The sequence below is a fragment of the Sander vitreus genome, chromosome 12, assembly GCF_031162955.1.
Source record: "Sander vitreus isolate 19-12246 chromosome 12, sanVit1, whole genome shotgun sequence".
NCBI classification, from domain to species: Eukaryota; Metazoa; Chordata; class Actinopteri; order Perciformes; family Percidae; genus Sander; species Sander vitreus.
The window spans coordinates 11,108,105-11,126,015 of NC_135866.1; the positions used below are offsets into that span (position 1 = coordinate 11,108,105).

The 17,911-nt window shown below is 40.6% G+C and overlaps 2 protein-coding genes across 3 annotated transcripts; one reads left to right on the plus strand and one right to left on the minus strand.

Moving 5' to 3' along the window:
- The first annotated feature begins 847 nt into the window (after positions 1 to 847).
- tal1 (T-cell acute lymphocytic leukemia 1) lies at positions 848 to 6,558 on the plus strand. 2 transcript variants are annotated; one of them, XM_078263744.1, is made up of 4 exons: positions 848 to 1,163; positions 2,498 to 3,046; positions 3,454 to 3,572; positions 4,483 to 6,558. In XM_078263744.1, exons 1-4 carry the CDS (start codon positions 1,105 to 1,107, stop codon positions 5,010 to 5,012), a joined length of 1,257 nt encoding a protein of 418 aa, XP_078119870.1. In that variant the 5' UTR covers positions 848 to 1,104; the 3' UTR covers positions 5,013 to 6,558. The 2 variants fall into 2 exon arrangements, with proteins under 2 accessions (XP_078119870.1, XP_078119871.1); XM_078263745.1 differs by having other exon boundaries at positions 852 to 1,163; positions 3,454 to 3,542.
- Positions 6,559 to 10,353: 3,795 nt separating this feature from the next.
- On the minus strand, positions 10,354 to 17,261 carry otol1a (otolin 1a). The gene is made up of 4 exons (XM_078263743.1): positions 12,399 to 17,261; positions 11,881 to 11,970; positions 11,662 to 11,733; positions 10,354 to 11,475 (listed from the first exon to the last, which is right to left on the minus strand). The coding sequence occupies exons 1-4, from the start codon at positions 12,835 to 12,837 to the stop codon at positions 10,592 to 10,594; spliced, it is 1,485 nt and encodes a 494-aa protein (XP_078119869.1). The 5' UTR covers positions 12,838 to 17,261; the 3' UTR covers positions 10,354 to 10,591.
- Between the last annotated feature and the right edge of the window lie 650 nt (positions 17,262 to 17,911).

Consider the following 17,911-nt stretch of genomic DNA (forward strand, 5'->3'; position numbering starts at 1 on the left):
TACGGGGCTCGCTATTTTCTTTAAACATTAGGCCTAAAACACGTGCAAGATCATCCACATTTATATCCATAATGACGCAGCCTGCGCTCCGTATTTTGTCATGTCACGAGTTTATTTGACACAATTTATGCGATTATTTAAATTCATAAATGTATTTGACTTAAAGCAGAAGAAAAAGGCTGTGTGGAAAATCCGTTATTAGGATGTACCTGCTACCATTTAGGCTGTCCTGAATGTACTCTGATAGCGTGCTGCTCTTTTATCTGATGCGTTCAGGAGCCGATACGCTTTATCTCCCCCAGCCATGAGTCCCCATGGGCCTGGGGGAACCGCCGTCCAAGGCCCCCAACACAAACCATGACATGCAACAGCACATTTATTTATTTACTTTTATTGATTGATAAAGAATTGTGTTCCATTTGATTAAGGCATCGTTATCATAATTACCGCCCTTGTCAATTTAGCAATCTGTTGTATCAGTAGCACATCCAGCCTCAAGGCGCAGAAATGGATATGGATTAATGTATATACTCTTTTTTAGGACAAAATAAAAAAAAAAAGAGACGACACTCTGCTATCATCAGTTATCTTATTGCATGATAAATTGGCTTATAAAGCCCCCCCCCTTTGTTGAAAATAGAAATAGTTCAACATCTTAACCTGAGCTTTTGTTTCTTTCATCAAAAAAATTAAAACACCTCCAATAATAGCTCAGGCTACAGTATACGTTGTTACAGGCCGTTGCGCTGTGCCTGTTTGCTTTTTTTTTTTTTTTAAGCTTTGCCCTCCACAAGCCTATATAGCCCACGACAGCCAAATAATAATGAATCATTTCATAAATAATGGGTTTAGGAGCTTATCGGGAATGAAGAGGCCGCTGCCGTGCGCTTATCTCACTCGGCCACATTGCGGCCTGTGTTCCGCTCCCCATACTGAGGGAGCGCACTGGATGCGGCGAGGAATAACTCAGCTACACACACACACACACACACACACACACACACACACACACACACACACACACACACACACACACACACACACACACACACATACACACACTGCTCCACAACTGGCAGAAAAAAAGAAAAACCTCAGACATGGATGACCCACTCACAAAATGGCTCCACTTACACAGTAACATCAACAACACGGCTGGAACGGTAAGTGCAAAAAATACACCTCTTTATTCAAACCAGCGTATTCCTTGTTCCTAAAGGCTGTAATTTGATTGCCACCGTCTGCATTTTTTTGGTGTTATGTGCGAAATATTTCGCCTATATTTTATGCTATTGTCCGATCGGATGGTTGAGACTGTACGGGATGTCTACAGGCTAATAACGGATGCGAGGCCTATTGGAGAATTCCCAGAAATAAAAGTGCGCTTTTTTTAATTGGCGGTCTGTTTTTCGTTCATAATAAAATCTGTATTAATTCCTGGGACATTTGTCGAGTTACATTAGCTATGGAAACACCTAACAGTGTATATTCAATATGAGAAGGCTTTGATGTTCGGCTTTAACAACAACAGCACTATGGCCTACACCGCAATAAAACAAGGATTGGGCTGCACCACCTACTCTGACATCTATGAAAATGATCAGGTCCAAGTTTTTCTAAGGTTATCTCTGGATTTGCTGAAGACAGAAAAAAGGAGGGATTTTATTTCGACGAAGAATGGATATCAAGCTCTCTTCGTGGTCCTGGCACGCACCCTCTTTCTATAAGACGAGCATTTCACCTCTTAATAGCAGCCGAATTAGCTTTTTAATAGGCATTTGAATGTGACTTTATTCAGAGCTCAAACGTCGGTTTGAATACATTAAGATATTAGCTGGACGTTATGGACTGTGCTGAAGGCCAAGCAAGCTTTGGATAGGAGATTCATAGAAAGAAACAAAGATAAAGATCATTGTTAATAACAAGTTAATATTTGAAAAATATCACTGCGTCCAAGTTTAAAAACGTTTAACTGAGAAATAACTGTAATAATTGAAAAGGAATGTATCACATCCCAGCCGGTTTAACGTTAAGAAACCGTCAACACCTCACAAAATGATAAGAATCCTCGAGAATTAAAACATTTTTAAATTGAGTTGTCATATAGCATCAGTGTTATCATCCCTTGTGGAAAAATGTCTGCATTCGAGCTTTATTTAGCCTATTGATTCATTTATTTATTTTTAATCTTGCCACAAAATGTAGGACTAGTAATTAAGAAAAGGAATTAACATAGTCTAGTCTTTCGTACACTATTTGTTATGTTAGAGATATTAAATCTGCAATTGAAAATAGTAATAATAGCCTATAATAATGATAAAAAACATTGAACCAGAATTGTAATGCCAATAGGCTTATAGGCTAATAATAGTTTGTTACATTTCTATAACCTTCCATGCGAAGCAACAGCTTGGTTATTTATCTAGTAGACTAGCCTATATTAAAACTGTCGCATATTGTTCTGATCAATAAATTAATCGAGGAATATCTTATTTAGGACGCAGCGGACTCGAACGAGTGGTGACGGTTTAAAAATGATGGAAAAACGGCAGCCGGAGCTTCGTCCTGGAAGTCCCGATTTAGAGTCCGGTCCTGGAAAGCGGGAGGACTCCTCCATCATCTCCAGACTGAATGGATGCAAGGAGGAAGAGGAGCCGAGGAGAGAGGAGGGGGAGAGGGAGAGGGGAGGGAGCTTCAAGGGGGTTGAGGAGACGGATGACGCTCCTCTGCAGAACTCAGGCAACGGGACCAGCATCAGCATCATCATCAACGGCGTTGCCAAGGAAACTGCCTCTCACAACGCCCTTGACCTGAAAAGGGAAGTGCCGGTGATCGAGCTCTCCAGGAGGGACGCTATAAAAGCGCTGGAGCAGAGGACTGAAAGCCATTTGGTGCCGATCACGGAACTTCGCAGACCTCCACCGCTGCCGCTGCCACCGCCGCAACGAGACGACGCTCGAATGGTCCAACTGAGCCCAAACGCGTTTCCTGTCCCGGCCCGGGCGATGCTCTACAACCTGGCGCAGCCTCTCGCCGCCATCAACAGGTAAAGGTTGAGACAGAAAAAGGAAAAAAATCATATCATTTCTCGAATGCACGTTTTCATTGATCATTGTGAGTGTTCACTATAAGTTTGATGGCTGTTAGATGTTGCCCCATTATGCCCTGCAGGAATAGGCTACTGAAGTGTGAAAAGATGCTTGTGAATTAGCCCATTATGTTGACATTATTTAGCACATGTGCCTCAATGACGATGAGAATTAGCCTATACATGTGTGTGTGTGTGTGTGTGTGTGTGTGTGTGTGTGTGTGTGTGTGTGTGTGTGTGTGTGTCCTCCTGCTGCATGGAGTGGGGAGTGATGAGGGTTATATGCAATGAAGGTAATTATGAATGCTGAAATTCTTTTTTTCTCATATACCTGTGCACCTTTTGTCTGCTTTCTGTGGCTGTAGTCTCGGAGGGGAGTCGGAGCAGTACAGCATGTACCCCAGCAACAGGGTAAAGCGCCGCCCGGCGCCTTATGAGGTTGAACTCGACGAGGGTAGGCGCATTTTAGATCTTTATAAGTATGGTAAGATGCACTTCTGCTGTGTCCTCCTTCTGCCAATATAGTCTCCTAAACGTCCCTTCCTCATCTCCATTGCCATTCACCCACTGACATGGATCTATAGCTTACCAAATCTAAGTGTTGCAGAAGATACCTCAAATAAAATAAAAAGTGTTTTTAACCCAGAGGAATAAATACATCATAATTCAAATGAATGCTGCTAATCTAAATGTCAAATACATGTACCTGCACGCCATTAAAGTAAGCTCTTTTCAGGTGGATTTTGGGTTTATTTAATTTTAAACATCCTTTTCATTGCTGCCCACTCACTGCCATATTCAGGGGTGGAGAATGGGGGTGCTGCTGCCTCCATGCCAAGGTTTTACTGCAGAGTGGGCTGAAGGATTAAGATAGACTGGGTGTGTTCCAAGGGCGACAATAGCTTAGAAGACACTATTGTTGAGGGTGGGAGGATGACTACCTGCAGTGGGGTATTTTATCATACCTAAATAAATAGAAAAGTACATAGCAAATGGAATTGGGAGCACACAGTCTCCTCAAGACCCTTTCCCTTTCCTCCAACCAAGCATTTCTTGTACCGCATTTGCATTTGTACTAGGCTATATTTTGCAAACCTCTATAGCTCCATCATCTAAAAATCCATGGCTGTAGGATGGACAATTTTGCATCTTAATTTTTTAGGATTATCAATAAAATTTGTTAGTTTTTCCTACGAACAAATGTCTCTCAAAACCTGTGTGCTTCTGTTCTCCTGCGGCTACTTTTTCCTTTTTTATTATTGCACTTGTATTGCTTATTGCTTTACCCTTTTAAAGAGCGGTTTCAGTTCTGCACTTCATATTATTTGTGTTATCCTATCAATGCCTCTTCTTCTTACTCTCTATGTCTCTTTTCCTCCCTGTTCCTCTGCTAGCTGGCCAGCCAAAGATTGTACGTCGCATCTTCACTAACAGTCGTGAGCGTTGGCGGCAGCAGAACGTAAACGGGGCATTTGCGGAGCTTCGCAAACTCATCCCCACTCACCCCCCAGACAAGAAGCTGAGCAAGAATGAGATCCTGCGGCTTGCTATGAAGTACATCAGCTTCCTCTCCAACCTCCTGGACGACCAGGACGGAGGGAGGAATGTTGGCAGCACAACTGATGGGGAAACAGGGCTGCTGGTTGGGGTCGGGGCCCACGAGGGGGGCCCTCAGGGTGGACCACATCAGGACACAGTGGTAAGCTTGGCCAGGGACGATCTTCTGGAGACAATGTCGCCAGGCTCCAGTTGTGGAAGCCTGCCTGATGGCGATGCCGAGGGCAGTCCAGAGAGCTTTATGGAGGACCAGGACTCGCCTCCAGCTCCAAGGACTCTAACAGCTTCACGGGGCCCCCCGCTGCATCTAGCTGCTAGAGATCTGAGGCGCAATGGCCGCCCTAGAGATGGCTCCAGTCGCCGATGATGCTGATGCCAATAGACCACGGACACAACCCCTGAGACTGAAAGAGAACAATGAGAGGGACTAAGATAGAGATGGATATGCTCAGGACCCGTTACCTTTGAGTCGTCAGTGTAGGAATGAGAATCAATCTCCACGTAGTGAGATAGAGGAGTAAATTCCTGTCTCCACACTACACCTGAGGCAGCACTGATGAATAGCTTGGTTTGATTGGTGAGCGGTTGAATTTGATGCAACAAAAGACTTGTAAATTCTGCATATCTCATGTCTTTTTGACTGACCTGCGGATTATAACTTTCCGTGGTTTAAAAGTCCAAAGACTGGATACTCTAAAATAATTTAAAAAACACACACACAAAAAAGAAAGAAAGATCAAGCAAACAAAACAAGACAAAACCAAACAAAATATCAATCAAGAGAAACTTAACAAAGATGTGTAATATTGAAATTTGGACCAATGCTTCACTAGCGATTTCAATATGGTGCATAGGTCCAATGTGCTTGCAGAGTGCTGCAAGTAAATGGCACTAAAACATCAATGAATAAACCCTGGAGATTTATGCCCATAAAATTTAATGTGTTAGAAGAATGACACAAAAGTAAGTTTGCCTCATTTGGAGGCCTTAAATTAACCCGACTGGACTCCATTGTACCCATGCAGTAACGTATGTATTGTAAATAGCATTATAATTCCACTGCACAATGTAACAACAGTGACTCGAGTTCAAGTCATGTGGTTTAAGATGTACTGTAGTGTGTTTGTCAATGGGTTTACTAGCAAAATTATCTTTTGGGAGACATGACATGAGGAAAGAGGAATGAAGAGACGAGATGGACTCAAAATGTAAAGCGAGCAACTGAACGTAGTACATCAAATGTGGTACCATTTACTTCTGTTACACTTTGGTGGTGAGAAAACGACACCAAATACGGCAACAGACAGTTAAACAATTTCACTGCTGGGAATGAATATATCTATTTGAAATTTGCTGTGGAGGTACAAGACATGCAGTGTTTCTTAAAGTGTACAAAATATATGAGTCATATCATGAAATGACTCATGCAGTCCTTTTGATATGAATGTTTCAGTGTTTTTTTTTAAAACTGTAATGCAGTTGTAGTTTAGTAAGGTACACAAATAAATCCCTTCATTGCCGCATTTCACACGCACACACACACGCACGCACACACACACACACACACACACACACACACACACACACACACACACACACACACACACACACACACACACACACACACAGTGTTAATATCATAACAACACCAGCAGTTTTCTGATTAATACAGTTACGTATTGCTCACTTGTGGTTGGTTATTCTGCTTTTTCAGCAGGACCTAGTAGCCTATATTGGTACCTTTGGTAACTATGGTATTTTATGAATTGCAGTAAAGGGACATTGTACGTTTGGTAATGACATATTTGTTGTATGATAGCTGTATCTATAAATATATCCAATGTTAAATCAATGAATTTTATACAAAACTCCTGAATAAAACACACAGAGGAAAAGCCTTGTATTTGATCTCACTCAAGCATGTTGTGGGTCTTATTATAATTCAATTCAGTCAAAATATGATACATTTTTGCCACATTTCATCATATATGACTACCTTTTCACACTTATTTAAAATTGCATAACCTAATTGACAAATTCCTATAGGCAGGCAATGGCATAACATTCCATGCAACTGTTCCACACCTTATCTATACAGAGTTGAAACCACAACCCTCTCATGAAACTCCCCCAATGGACGCTGGTATCCTCACTTCCTCCCAACAAGTGACAACTTCCTGTAGAGGTTAACGTGGCTCCGTGACCTGCAGGATATCCTTCCATTGTGAAAGTGGTTTTGACAGCCTCCGCTGCACTCATTTGCACGCTGTTGTGTCTGTACACATTGTGAAACAGCCACACTGGTTGAGACTCCCACCGCCTGAAAGTTATTCAGTTACGCAATGGAAAAGTTATGTTCACCAACCTGCGGCCATTAAAAAGAAATTAGCAGAGGGGTTGTTGCTTTGCCACATAAATGCTTCTTTTCTGAAGTCTACTTCCCTATATTCCTTAACTCCACACAGCCGACTTTGTCACCACCACAACAGCATCGGCTCTTTAGACATTTCTGAAAACTGAAATTGCTTCCAGAGAGCATCAGAGGCATCCAGGTGTTTGGGGACCTCTCTTGTGCTCTGCTCCGGCTGTGCTGGGACTCCACTGAGGGGCCCTCTGGGTTAATACCTGTCAAACATTTACCTGCTTCAGTGTTCCTGGCTCTCCAAACACACACAGACTCACAGAAAGAGAGGGATACAGGGAGTGTGTATGAGGAATTGAAAGGGAGGGGATGAGAGGAGGCTTGTGTGTGCGTGTAAATGTGTATACATGTTTGTGAGAGAAGGCTTGTGTGAGTGTGTGCTTGCTCTGCATAGATCTGTGTGTATGTATGTGTGTGTGTGTGTGTGTGTGTGTGTGTGTGTGTGTGTGTGTGTGTGTGTGTGTGTGTGTGTGTGTGTGTGTGTGTGTGTGTGTGTGTGTGTGTTTATCAGCTCAGTGCAGATGGGTGGCAGAGTGGCTCTTGCAGCCAAATGATTCAGTATGCTAATGAGTTGTTATCTGTGGTGCTGCAGGAACAATATACTGTCTTTCTCACAGTGGGAATCCAGCCTGCTGGGAGCAGATTACACGGCACACACTGCCAAGGTAGTTATTTATATTTTCACACAGAGTTGTAGAAAATACATAAATGCACACACACACACACACACACACACACACACACACACACACACACACACACACACACACACACACACACACAGAGATAGGCCTATAAACAAACAAGCAAAACAACATTTTAACACACACACACACACACACACACACACACACACACACACACACACACACACACACACATACACATACACCACCATCATCATCTCACCACTAACAGCAAACGTAAATATAGTGGAAATTTGAGGTAAATGTATGTCCTTCATCAGTAGATGGAGATGCAATTCTAGGCTTTCTCTTTGACAGGTTTCAGTGTAATGTTTCTGTTCACTATTCTTCATAAAATATTACATATGGACTTAATTAAAGTTCACTTTTCAAAGCCCCCAGAATGTTCTTTTTCCCCCAATCAATAACGTTTCTACATTTGAGAGACATTTGTTGGCTTATAAAAGACCCAAACTCAGCTAAAAAATAAAATCATTCCAACCTTTAGTTACTATCTAACTCATTCCAGAGAGGCACTTTTTTAACTAGTATGCAAAATTCACAGATCACATCAGAGTAGTATTAGTAGTACTAGTATCAATCTGAGTTAATTTATCTTTCTTTTGACTTTAATCCATACTCAAATCCAGATCTTACACGTTGGATTTGGAAGAAAAAAGCTCCTGCTTTTTAATTATTCCTTCATAAAACACACAAACGAACAAACAGGCTGTGTTCGATTATGTTTGTTTGGACATAATTAAAAATATAATTCCCCCATGTTGAAGTTGAATGTTGAATTCTCCCTTCATGAATACAAAGAAAAACTGCAAGTCTTGTGCAGATTTGTATAGAAATGAATGAGACATGCATACATGCTAACAACTCTGAAGTGCATTGTAAAATGAAGGGAAATGAAATAAACACTCCCAGATGTATGGCCAATGTATTTCTTTATTGTAATTTAACAATCAGTGTGTGAGATAGACTTGGATAATAATGAAGAAGAAATACAGTGAATTCATAATTGATTTTTCCTTAAATACACAACATCAAACATGATAACAGAATATTATGACCAAGTCTATCACTTATCCTATTGACATCTCAAAAACAAAAAACACCAAAACATTCTGGTCATGAATGTAGATATAAACTAGCAATGTAGATTTAGTCACTCTAATTTATTTTAATCATCCATTTCATAGGAACTTTAATCTTGTCTTGTGCACCTTTTTGTTGAAAAAGCAGCCTAGTACATACCTTTCCTGTAAATGAAACCTGAAATATGAAGCCACATTATTGCATCAAAATGGCAGGTACTTCAATCTGCTCAAAACATAACAATATTTATATTATTCAATATTAACAATATCTCTCTTATAAGGTTTAGTTATTTTACATGTAAGATTGAGATATAGATTTCCAGTGATAAAACATATTCTATTACAATTGTTGGAGAGTTTTGGCAACGTTAGACAAATGTTCCTGTGTTTCTGTGAAAATGTAATAACTATATATAACACTAAACTAGAGACGCAGTCTCCCTGCTGTCTTTTTAACAAATACATCACAGCATTAACATGTCTCAGTAACCTCTCAGAGAAAAAAACTACCAAATGCAAATTTATCTTCCAGATGGATTGGTGTTGTGTACAGGAAAAGGAGTCATCATCATTTTAATCTGGAGAGAGGTCTTGACTGTTTAGAGTCTAATGAGATAATGCATTTGTAAAAGTCAAGGCTATTTTTCATTGTACAGTGTGAGTACACCAGAGTATAATTTATAGTGCACTCATCTCTCTCTCTCTCTCTCTCTCTCTCTCTCTCTCTCTCTCTCTCTCTTTCTCTCTCTCTCTGCTGCAGGGGGTTATCGTCTGTGTTTGGTGCTGAGGCATCTAATCTGTTATTATGGGTATGTAATGTTAATGTGGGTATTCTTTTTTTAGTTGTATCCGCTTCTGTGTGATGCTTTTTAAAGCCCATATCAGTCTAATGTGTACCTGTGGGTCTGAATCACCTTCACCACTGCCTTGAATCTTTCCTGATAACCAGGATTTCTTTCTGTGCTGGGTTGCCTTACAGGCCCAGTGAATCCCCATGGACCAAATTCACTAAATGAACTGAAACAGAGCTCTCGTGATTAAGTGGCAGTGAGAAATTGTGTACGAGAGTCCGCAATAATTATCTTTACCGTCCTGCTGTGTGAGTGGCATCTGCATTAAATTAAAGGCTCAAGTATTTATCTCCTATCCCCACATGTTGAGTCTTAATTAGTTTTTTTTGTGAACTTAAATTGTTTTCTTTTGGAACATCCCATTCTAATTCATTGTCTGCAACCTTTTTATTACTTTCTTTGCACTGATCGCTGCATTTACCAATACCTCTTTACATAACTTGGACACCTTACACCCTCTAGTGGGAACCAAATGCAATTATGCATTATTTACTTCAGTTGTTTCCAAATTTGTATTGGCCTCACTGCCACAGAGCTTATCTATTCTAATTGCAATGACTAATGGCTTATGAATTAGCGTTTAGTTCTGGTTCTAAATAAATAAAACTCAAGGGTCATCCATTTCAGGCATAGACATTTTTAATGCATTGTTACAAAGAACTGAAGTGTTACAGCAGTATAATCAAGCCTCATCCATCTCCAAATACAGCAAGGCAGGCAAAGCATTTGGTTTGATTAGCACGACAGCAGCGAGTACATACCGAAGCAGCAGCATGTAGCTGAATCACAAGATAATTTGACAGGGCAGTGCAATAGGCTGAAGGTTGTGCAGGGTCTACAAGAAATTACACTCATGGCTGTTTAAAGGTCAAAGGTTGCAGTCACATGTTTTCCACGTCAGTAGGTTTGTTCTTTGGGTCTGGGTAAAGCAAGAAGCCAGAGAAAGTGCTGTCATCCTCACTGCTGGAGTAAACTCCGTTCCAGTCTCTCAGCGTCTCCAGCCACACCTGGTCGCCTTCAGTCAGATGCATCAGCACAAGGTTGGACGCCTGATCGATGTCCTGGCCGTACAGAGAATCCCGAGTCCGCAGCTTCCGTACCCCGTTAACCACTAGGGCAGCACGCACGGGCCGGTTGCGCACGGTGATGTGGTAACTGAATAAGTAGACCCCCGGGTATGTGGCATTGAACTTGTTGATTGTTGGGTCCCAGTGCCCCTCCCCGTTGTAAAACACCTTATCAAACTTCACAGGCAGGCCGGGCGGAGGGAAGGACCTGCTGGGGAACAAGCCCACACTGAAGGCAGAGCGAATCTGCTCCACGCTCTCACCTGGTGGGCCTTTAGGGCCCCGGGGCCCACGCCCACCTTTAGCTCCCCTTTCTCCTCTCAGCCCTGCTATGCCCCTCCCTCCTGGAGGTCCTGGGGGCCCTCTGGCACCATTATCCCCCTTCCCTCCCGGAGGCCCTGGCTCCCCTCTCTCTCCCTTTGCACCATCAGTTCCATTTACTCCTGGGGGACCCATCTCACCTCTCAGACCAGGGGGCCCACGCTCACCCACATCCCCTTTCTCGCCTGGTAAACAGTCGCCTATAGGTCCCTGTTCACCTTTCGGACCCTTTGTCCCAGCTAACCCAGGGGGACCCATAGGCCCCTCTCGCCCGGTGCTGCCCTTAGTCCCATTCAGGCCAGGCTCTCCTCTTTCTCCCGGGTCCCCTTTCAGACTGAAGCCACGTTCGCCTTTCTCTCCTCTGGGGCCCGGATCACCTATAGTAGGTAGAGAGGTTACATTTTATAAGTTTTAATTAGAATGCTTTCATTTTTTAAATAGTAATATACATTTATACATGTTTAAAGTGTGTACTTATACATATTTTAATCTAATCTAATTCAGTAAGCTTAAAAGAGATGACCTAAAGTAATATCTATACAATTTCTACTGAGACCACACACCTTTCTCTCCTGGTTTTCCTGGGATCCCAGGTGCACCAGGAAGACCCATGGGTCCTTGATCACCTTTGTCACCTGTGGTAGTTTTGATAAATAAAGCGTAGAAAATGATATCCACAACGTACTTATACAGGACAGCGTTGTGCAAAAAAGGAGAGAGGGATAGATAGACAGAAACGGAGATGCAATCAAAAACTCTCCTGCTGTTAAGCCCCGCTGTACCTATGTCGCCATTGAGTCCGTTGGCTCCAGGTAGTCCTGCTGGTCCTGGAAGTCCTCTAAGTCCTGTGTCTCCCTTCTCTCCTGGTAACCCTGGAAAACAGAGTACAGCGTTTCCCTACATTTGTGGAAGACTTGGGTGCACGAATTTGGTGAGGGGTTTAGGGGTCCTCCCTCAAGAAAATCTTTAAAAAAAAGTTTTTAAACTAAAGAAAAAATGCAATTTCACATACTTTTTGACCATTATTATTACCATGTCTGTGTCTAAAACGTTGGAAAAAATGAGAGGAGATAATAAATAAATAACATTCAAAATGCTTAAAAACTGGGGATCAACTACAATCATTAGATCTGAGAAAAGTCATTCAGTTACATACAGTATATTCAGCTTAGGTGGTGCCCAAAATGGATTGGCTGCTGCACCTTAGCCTTATAATGGCAGGGAAAACCCTGGAGTATGATAGAGGACCAATTTTGACTTTCAAAAGGTAATTTTTCCTGCAAATGATAATCCATCTCACCTAGCGGGCCCCTCTCTCCTTGTGGTCCCGGTGGCCCTCTCTCTCCCGTGGGCCCAACGGGGCCTTTCTCTGGCGGACAGCACTCACAGAAGTTGAAGAAGCATTCATTGTAGTCAAGGGTATAGTTTCCAAGGGTGTTCCCGGGGGGCACTACGGCATCGGTGTGGAACTCAGTGGAGAAAGTGTCACTGGAGTAGGTGGTGCTGTCTGTAGGGGACAGGGAGTAAGCGCCCGTCGTAACCTCAGTTGTCTCATCTGTGTGCAGGCTGCTGGAAGGGGATGGGGTCGTGGTGGTGGTCCGTCCACCGCTGCTCCCAGCTCGAGGGGGCTTCTTGGTGGTCTGAGGTTTGGGCCAGCGTGTGGTTCGGGCGCTGGAGGCCAGCGCGGCCATCAGTACCGCAAGGACAGTGGTCAGGAAAACTACGCGAACGAAAGGCATACTGAGGGCTACAATAAGCTCTAAGGGAAAAGAGTGGAAGTTTGAAGAATATAGATACAGGTGCACTGCTTTTTTCTATTGCACCACAGGGCGTTTTTACAATGCGTAATAAAGCGACAAGTTCGTTTATCTGCTGATGGAAATGGCGTTGACTCTTCACTCCATCCGCTCCAACTACTGATTGATGTAGGCTGCCTGCTTCCTTATATTGGCCCGGTAGCCGAATAGAGAACAAGGGACAGAACACTGGGGGTTATTAAGAGGTAGGTGGGCTGGAAAGAACAGATTATATGACTCCTGAGGGATATGAAATAAAGCAGATTGTATACAAGGCAAGACTTTATTCTTTGTGATATGGGATAAGATTCCAAGGCCCATGAGTGCACACACTGCTTAAGTGTTATTCACACACATGCTTGCTTTGTACACAAACGGCGGAAATATAAGGTTACACACGAAGATACACATTCGCAGAACATGTGTACATACAAATACAGTATTCACACACAGACTCACACATTGTTGGTAGTGAATAGCATATCATATGAGAGTTACTGGGTGTAACACCTTGTAGTGATTATGCCATTTGGCAGAACCTCAAAGCAGAAAATGGATCACCACACACCCAGTGGGAGAGGGATCAATGTCCCACAACAGACGGCGTGGCAACATTAATCTAACAGTTCACCTCCTTGATCAACCGAAAGAGTCCAGTAAACCTCATGGAAACCTGGCCCAACTGAACCAAGCTTTACGGTACGTGTCTCAGGATGTGTGTTGGATGTAGTTTCAAACCTCTGACATTAACTCTGAATGATTCCTCATTGGTTGCCAAGGTTCCACACACAATCTGATGAGGCGCCATATGATACTGTATGTGGCAAAGAAAACAGATGAACAACTCACAAGACCAAAAAGGCAGAGAAGGTCACTACAGACATTTTATAATTGTATAGCTAAGAATGTGAATATCTCCTGACAAATTGAGTGAATACACTACATTTTATAGGTGTGTTTTATGTAAGCTGTGCTTAAACAAGAAATGTTTGAAATACAAGTGAAAAGTAAAATCATTCACGTTTAAGCATCATTTCCATTGTCATTGTCAAACAAAAATCACATCATTCAAATGATTAACTGCAGTTTTGCTACCAAATGTTTGAACGTAGACATATTGTAAATGTAACATATTTTATGTTTACACTATAAAAAAGATATAGTGTAGTATGTCGCAAAAGTGATGAAAAAGTCATGGTAAACTATGTAGAAAAAAGTAATTAAAAAAAAGTCACAATAAAGTATGTTGAAAAAGTGATGGAAAAAGCCAAATAGTATGCCAGAGAAATTCTGGAAGAACATGCTAACTTAACAAAGAAAGGGCCAGCCCGGACTAAGAATCGATCCTGGGTGAGAGTCTGCAGTGCATAATTTCTGGTGCTAGCCACTATCCCACCAAATAACTCATGTAACAGTCATAGCATAGTTTATCGAAAATAATTATAGCATGGTATGTTGAAAAAAGTGATAAAAATGTCATGGTATAGTATGTCAAAAAAGTGAAAAAAGTCATAGTATAGTATGTTGAAAAAGTCCTAGTAAAGTATGTTGGAAAAAGTCATAACAAAGTTCTACTAAAGTACATTACTTTTCTCTTCATCTATTTGAACATCACATTACTAATTGCACCCTGTAAGATTCAAGCACTCAATCTTCTGTCTTTCAGTCTTTCCCTTAAGCTAAGCTAAGCTATCTGACCTGACACAAAAGTTATGTTTTTGGCACATTTGTCTCTTAAATTTAGTATATTACACCTCAAAACTTGATGCAAAAATATAAGATTTAAACACTCAACCTTCTGTCTTCCAAACATTCTCTTATTACCCTAAGCTATCTGACCTGACAGAAAGGTTTATGTTTTTGGCATATTTGACTCTTTTACATAATATATTGGACCTCAAAACTTACTGAAACATATGAGTATGGAATATGATAAGATAATGTATTCCATTCATTCTTTTATCACTCTTAGCTATCTGACCTGACAAAAATATTTATATTTTCATATTTGTCTTTTTTCACTTAGTTTATTGGACCTCAAAACAATCAAGCTTCTGTCTTCCAATTAGACAGGAAAGTGAAAAAGTCTTAGTATAACATGTCGAAAAAAGTCATAATATAGTATGTCGAAAAAAGTCATAGTATAGTATGTCGAAAAAAGTCAAAGTATAGCATGTCGAAAAAAGTCAAAGTATAGCATGTCGAAAAAAGTCAAAGTATAGCATGTCGAAAAAAGTCATAGTATAGCATGTCGAAAAAAGTCATAGTATAGCATGTCGAAAAAAGTGATAAAAAAGTCATAGTATAGCATGTTGAAAAAAATGATAAAAAAGTCATAGTATAGTATGGCGAAAAAAGTGATAAAGAAGTCATTTTATAGCATGTTGAAAATAGTCATAGTATAGTATGGCGAAAAAAGTGAAAAAATGAATATATAGTGTATTGAAAAAAAAAAAAGTCAAATAGTATGCTAGAGAAAGTCTGGAAGAACATGCAAATTCCACAAAAAAAAGGGCCAGCCCAGACTGGGAATCAAACTTTGGTGAGAGTCTGCAGTGCCTAATTTCTGGTGCTAGCCACTATCCCACCAAATAACTCATGTGACAGTCATAGCATAGTATGTCGAAAAAAGTGATTAAAAAGAAATCATGGTATATATAGTTTCTCAAAAAAGTGACAAAAGTCAAAGTATAGAATGTCAACATCAACCTCCTGTCTTCCCATTATTCTCTAATCAACCCAAGCTATTTGACCTGCCACAAAAATGATGTTTTAGGCATATTTGACTCTTCACTAACTATGTTGGATCTCAAAACTTTCTGAAACATATAAGATTGGAACACTCAACCCTCTGATCATTCTCTTATCACTCACTGCTATGTGACCTGACAGAAAAGTCTACGTTTTGACTCTTTTACATAGCATATTGGACCTCAAAACTTACTGAAACATATAAGATTTGGTACACTGCACCTTCTGTCTTCCAGTCATTCTCTTATCACTCTAAGCTATTAGACAAAAACAAAACAAAAAGTTTTGTTTTTGGCATATTATTTTCTTTCACTTAGTTTATTGCTCCTCAAAACTTATATTAGATTCAACCACTCAACCTCCTGTCACAGAAAAGTGAAAAAAAGTAATAGTATAGCATGTCAAAAAGAAATTCATAGTATAGCATGTCGAAAAAAGTCATAGTATAATATGTCGAAAAAAGTTATAAAGAAGTCATAGTATAGCATGTCGAAAAGTTATTAGTGTGGCCTCTATCAGCAGGTTTAAACAGTTGATAAAATGTTTATACTCTGCGTCCTAAAAGAAGACAGAAACATGATGGGACTGACTTCTTCCTCTGAGGCGTTTTATTGAGTTCAGGAACAGGCTTAAAGTGACTCCTTTATGAAACAGAAAAAAAAGGCAAAGTTTGGAGTTGAACTCTCAACTTTCAGACTACAGAGCAGAAGCAGGTTCTTAACCAGTTCTCAGGACTCTGGAAAGTTACCTCAATATTTCAACTAAGGTTCAACTTCACAGAGTCGCTTCACTTCTGTGAAACAGGTTTTAGGTTATTTTATGGATAGATAAATGCATTACACTATATTAAAGGGTTTGATTAGTTATCAGTTATGTCTTGGCAAGTATAAAGGTTTTTCTTAAGGATTATCTGCACATTTCAGATGTTTTAATGCATTATCTCCATGTTTGAGAGTTTTTAAGGGAAGAGAACAATGTTGATGAAGGTAAAGTTTCTTCTTTCTCTTTGGATCTTTATGGTTATCAGTGTCGGAGATGGTCCAGTGGGGGATGGACGCCGACCGACAGCCAGGAGACACAGGTTCAAAACCTGCCTCAGGTATATCACGCAGAAGTGTTTGTGAAGAATGTATGTGGTTTAATTTGTGTAAGACAATCTCAACTTGCGAATGTACAACAATGATTTCAACTGAGGAATTTCCAGTGATGATTTCAACATATCAAATTTAAAAAAAAGTCATGATATAGTATGTCAAAAATAGTCAGTATGTTGATCAAAGTGATAGTATGTCAAAGAAAGTCTGGAAGAACATTCAAACCACAAAAAAGGGCTAGGATTTGAACAGTGACTACTTGCTGGTGCTTTTTGGAGTGTGGCAAACCACTGAGCCACTGTGCTACCAAATAAAGTATGTTAAAAACAGTCACAGTATAGTATGTTGTAAAAAGGCATTAAAAAGTCATAGTATAGTATGTTAAAAGAATTAATAAAACAGAGCATAGTATGTTAAAAAAGTCATGGTATAGTACTGTATGTCGAAAAAAGTCATATGTCAAAGAAAGTGAAAGTATAGTTTACATAGGAAAGAATGTTTTTGTGTGTGTGTGTGTGTGTGTGTGTGTGTGTGTGTGTGTGTGTGTGTGTGTGTGTGTGAGACTGAATTGCCTTGTGACGTTGATGGGACTGTCAGAGATGTATTACTCCAGAGAGCCACCAGGGGGCGGTGGTTGGTCAAAGCAATGACTGCTGTAACAACATCTGAACAAAGGCCCATTAATAACTGGGCAATAATAGCCTATATTATAATCTATAATTAGTTATTATTGTGCCATTACATTTTTATTTGAATTCACATGTTGTTGCATGTAGGCTATTTACTTGATGTGCGTGTGTCTACACATGGATTCTATTCTGAACTATATTCTATTCTAGTCCTAGTTTTACATTCCAGTTGGTCATAACAAGTCAGCAGGGCAATAATGTTCCCTGATGAATGGAAGATAATATGGAGTGAAAATGTATCTAGCTATTTATTTATTTTTTAAGCATTTCCGCTTTTAACGGACAGGACAGATCGGTGAGAAAGGGGAGGGAGAGGGGGGAATTCTTCACAGTGAAATCTTCACGGGTCGGACTCGAACCCTGGACCTCTGCGTCGAGGCATAAACCTTTATGCGCGCCTGCTCTACCAAATGAGCCAACCAGGCCGCAAAAAAATATCTAGTTTTGATATCAGTATGATATGTTATGACATCATCATTTCAT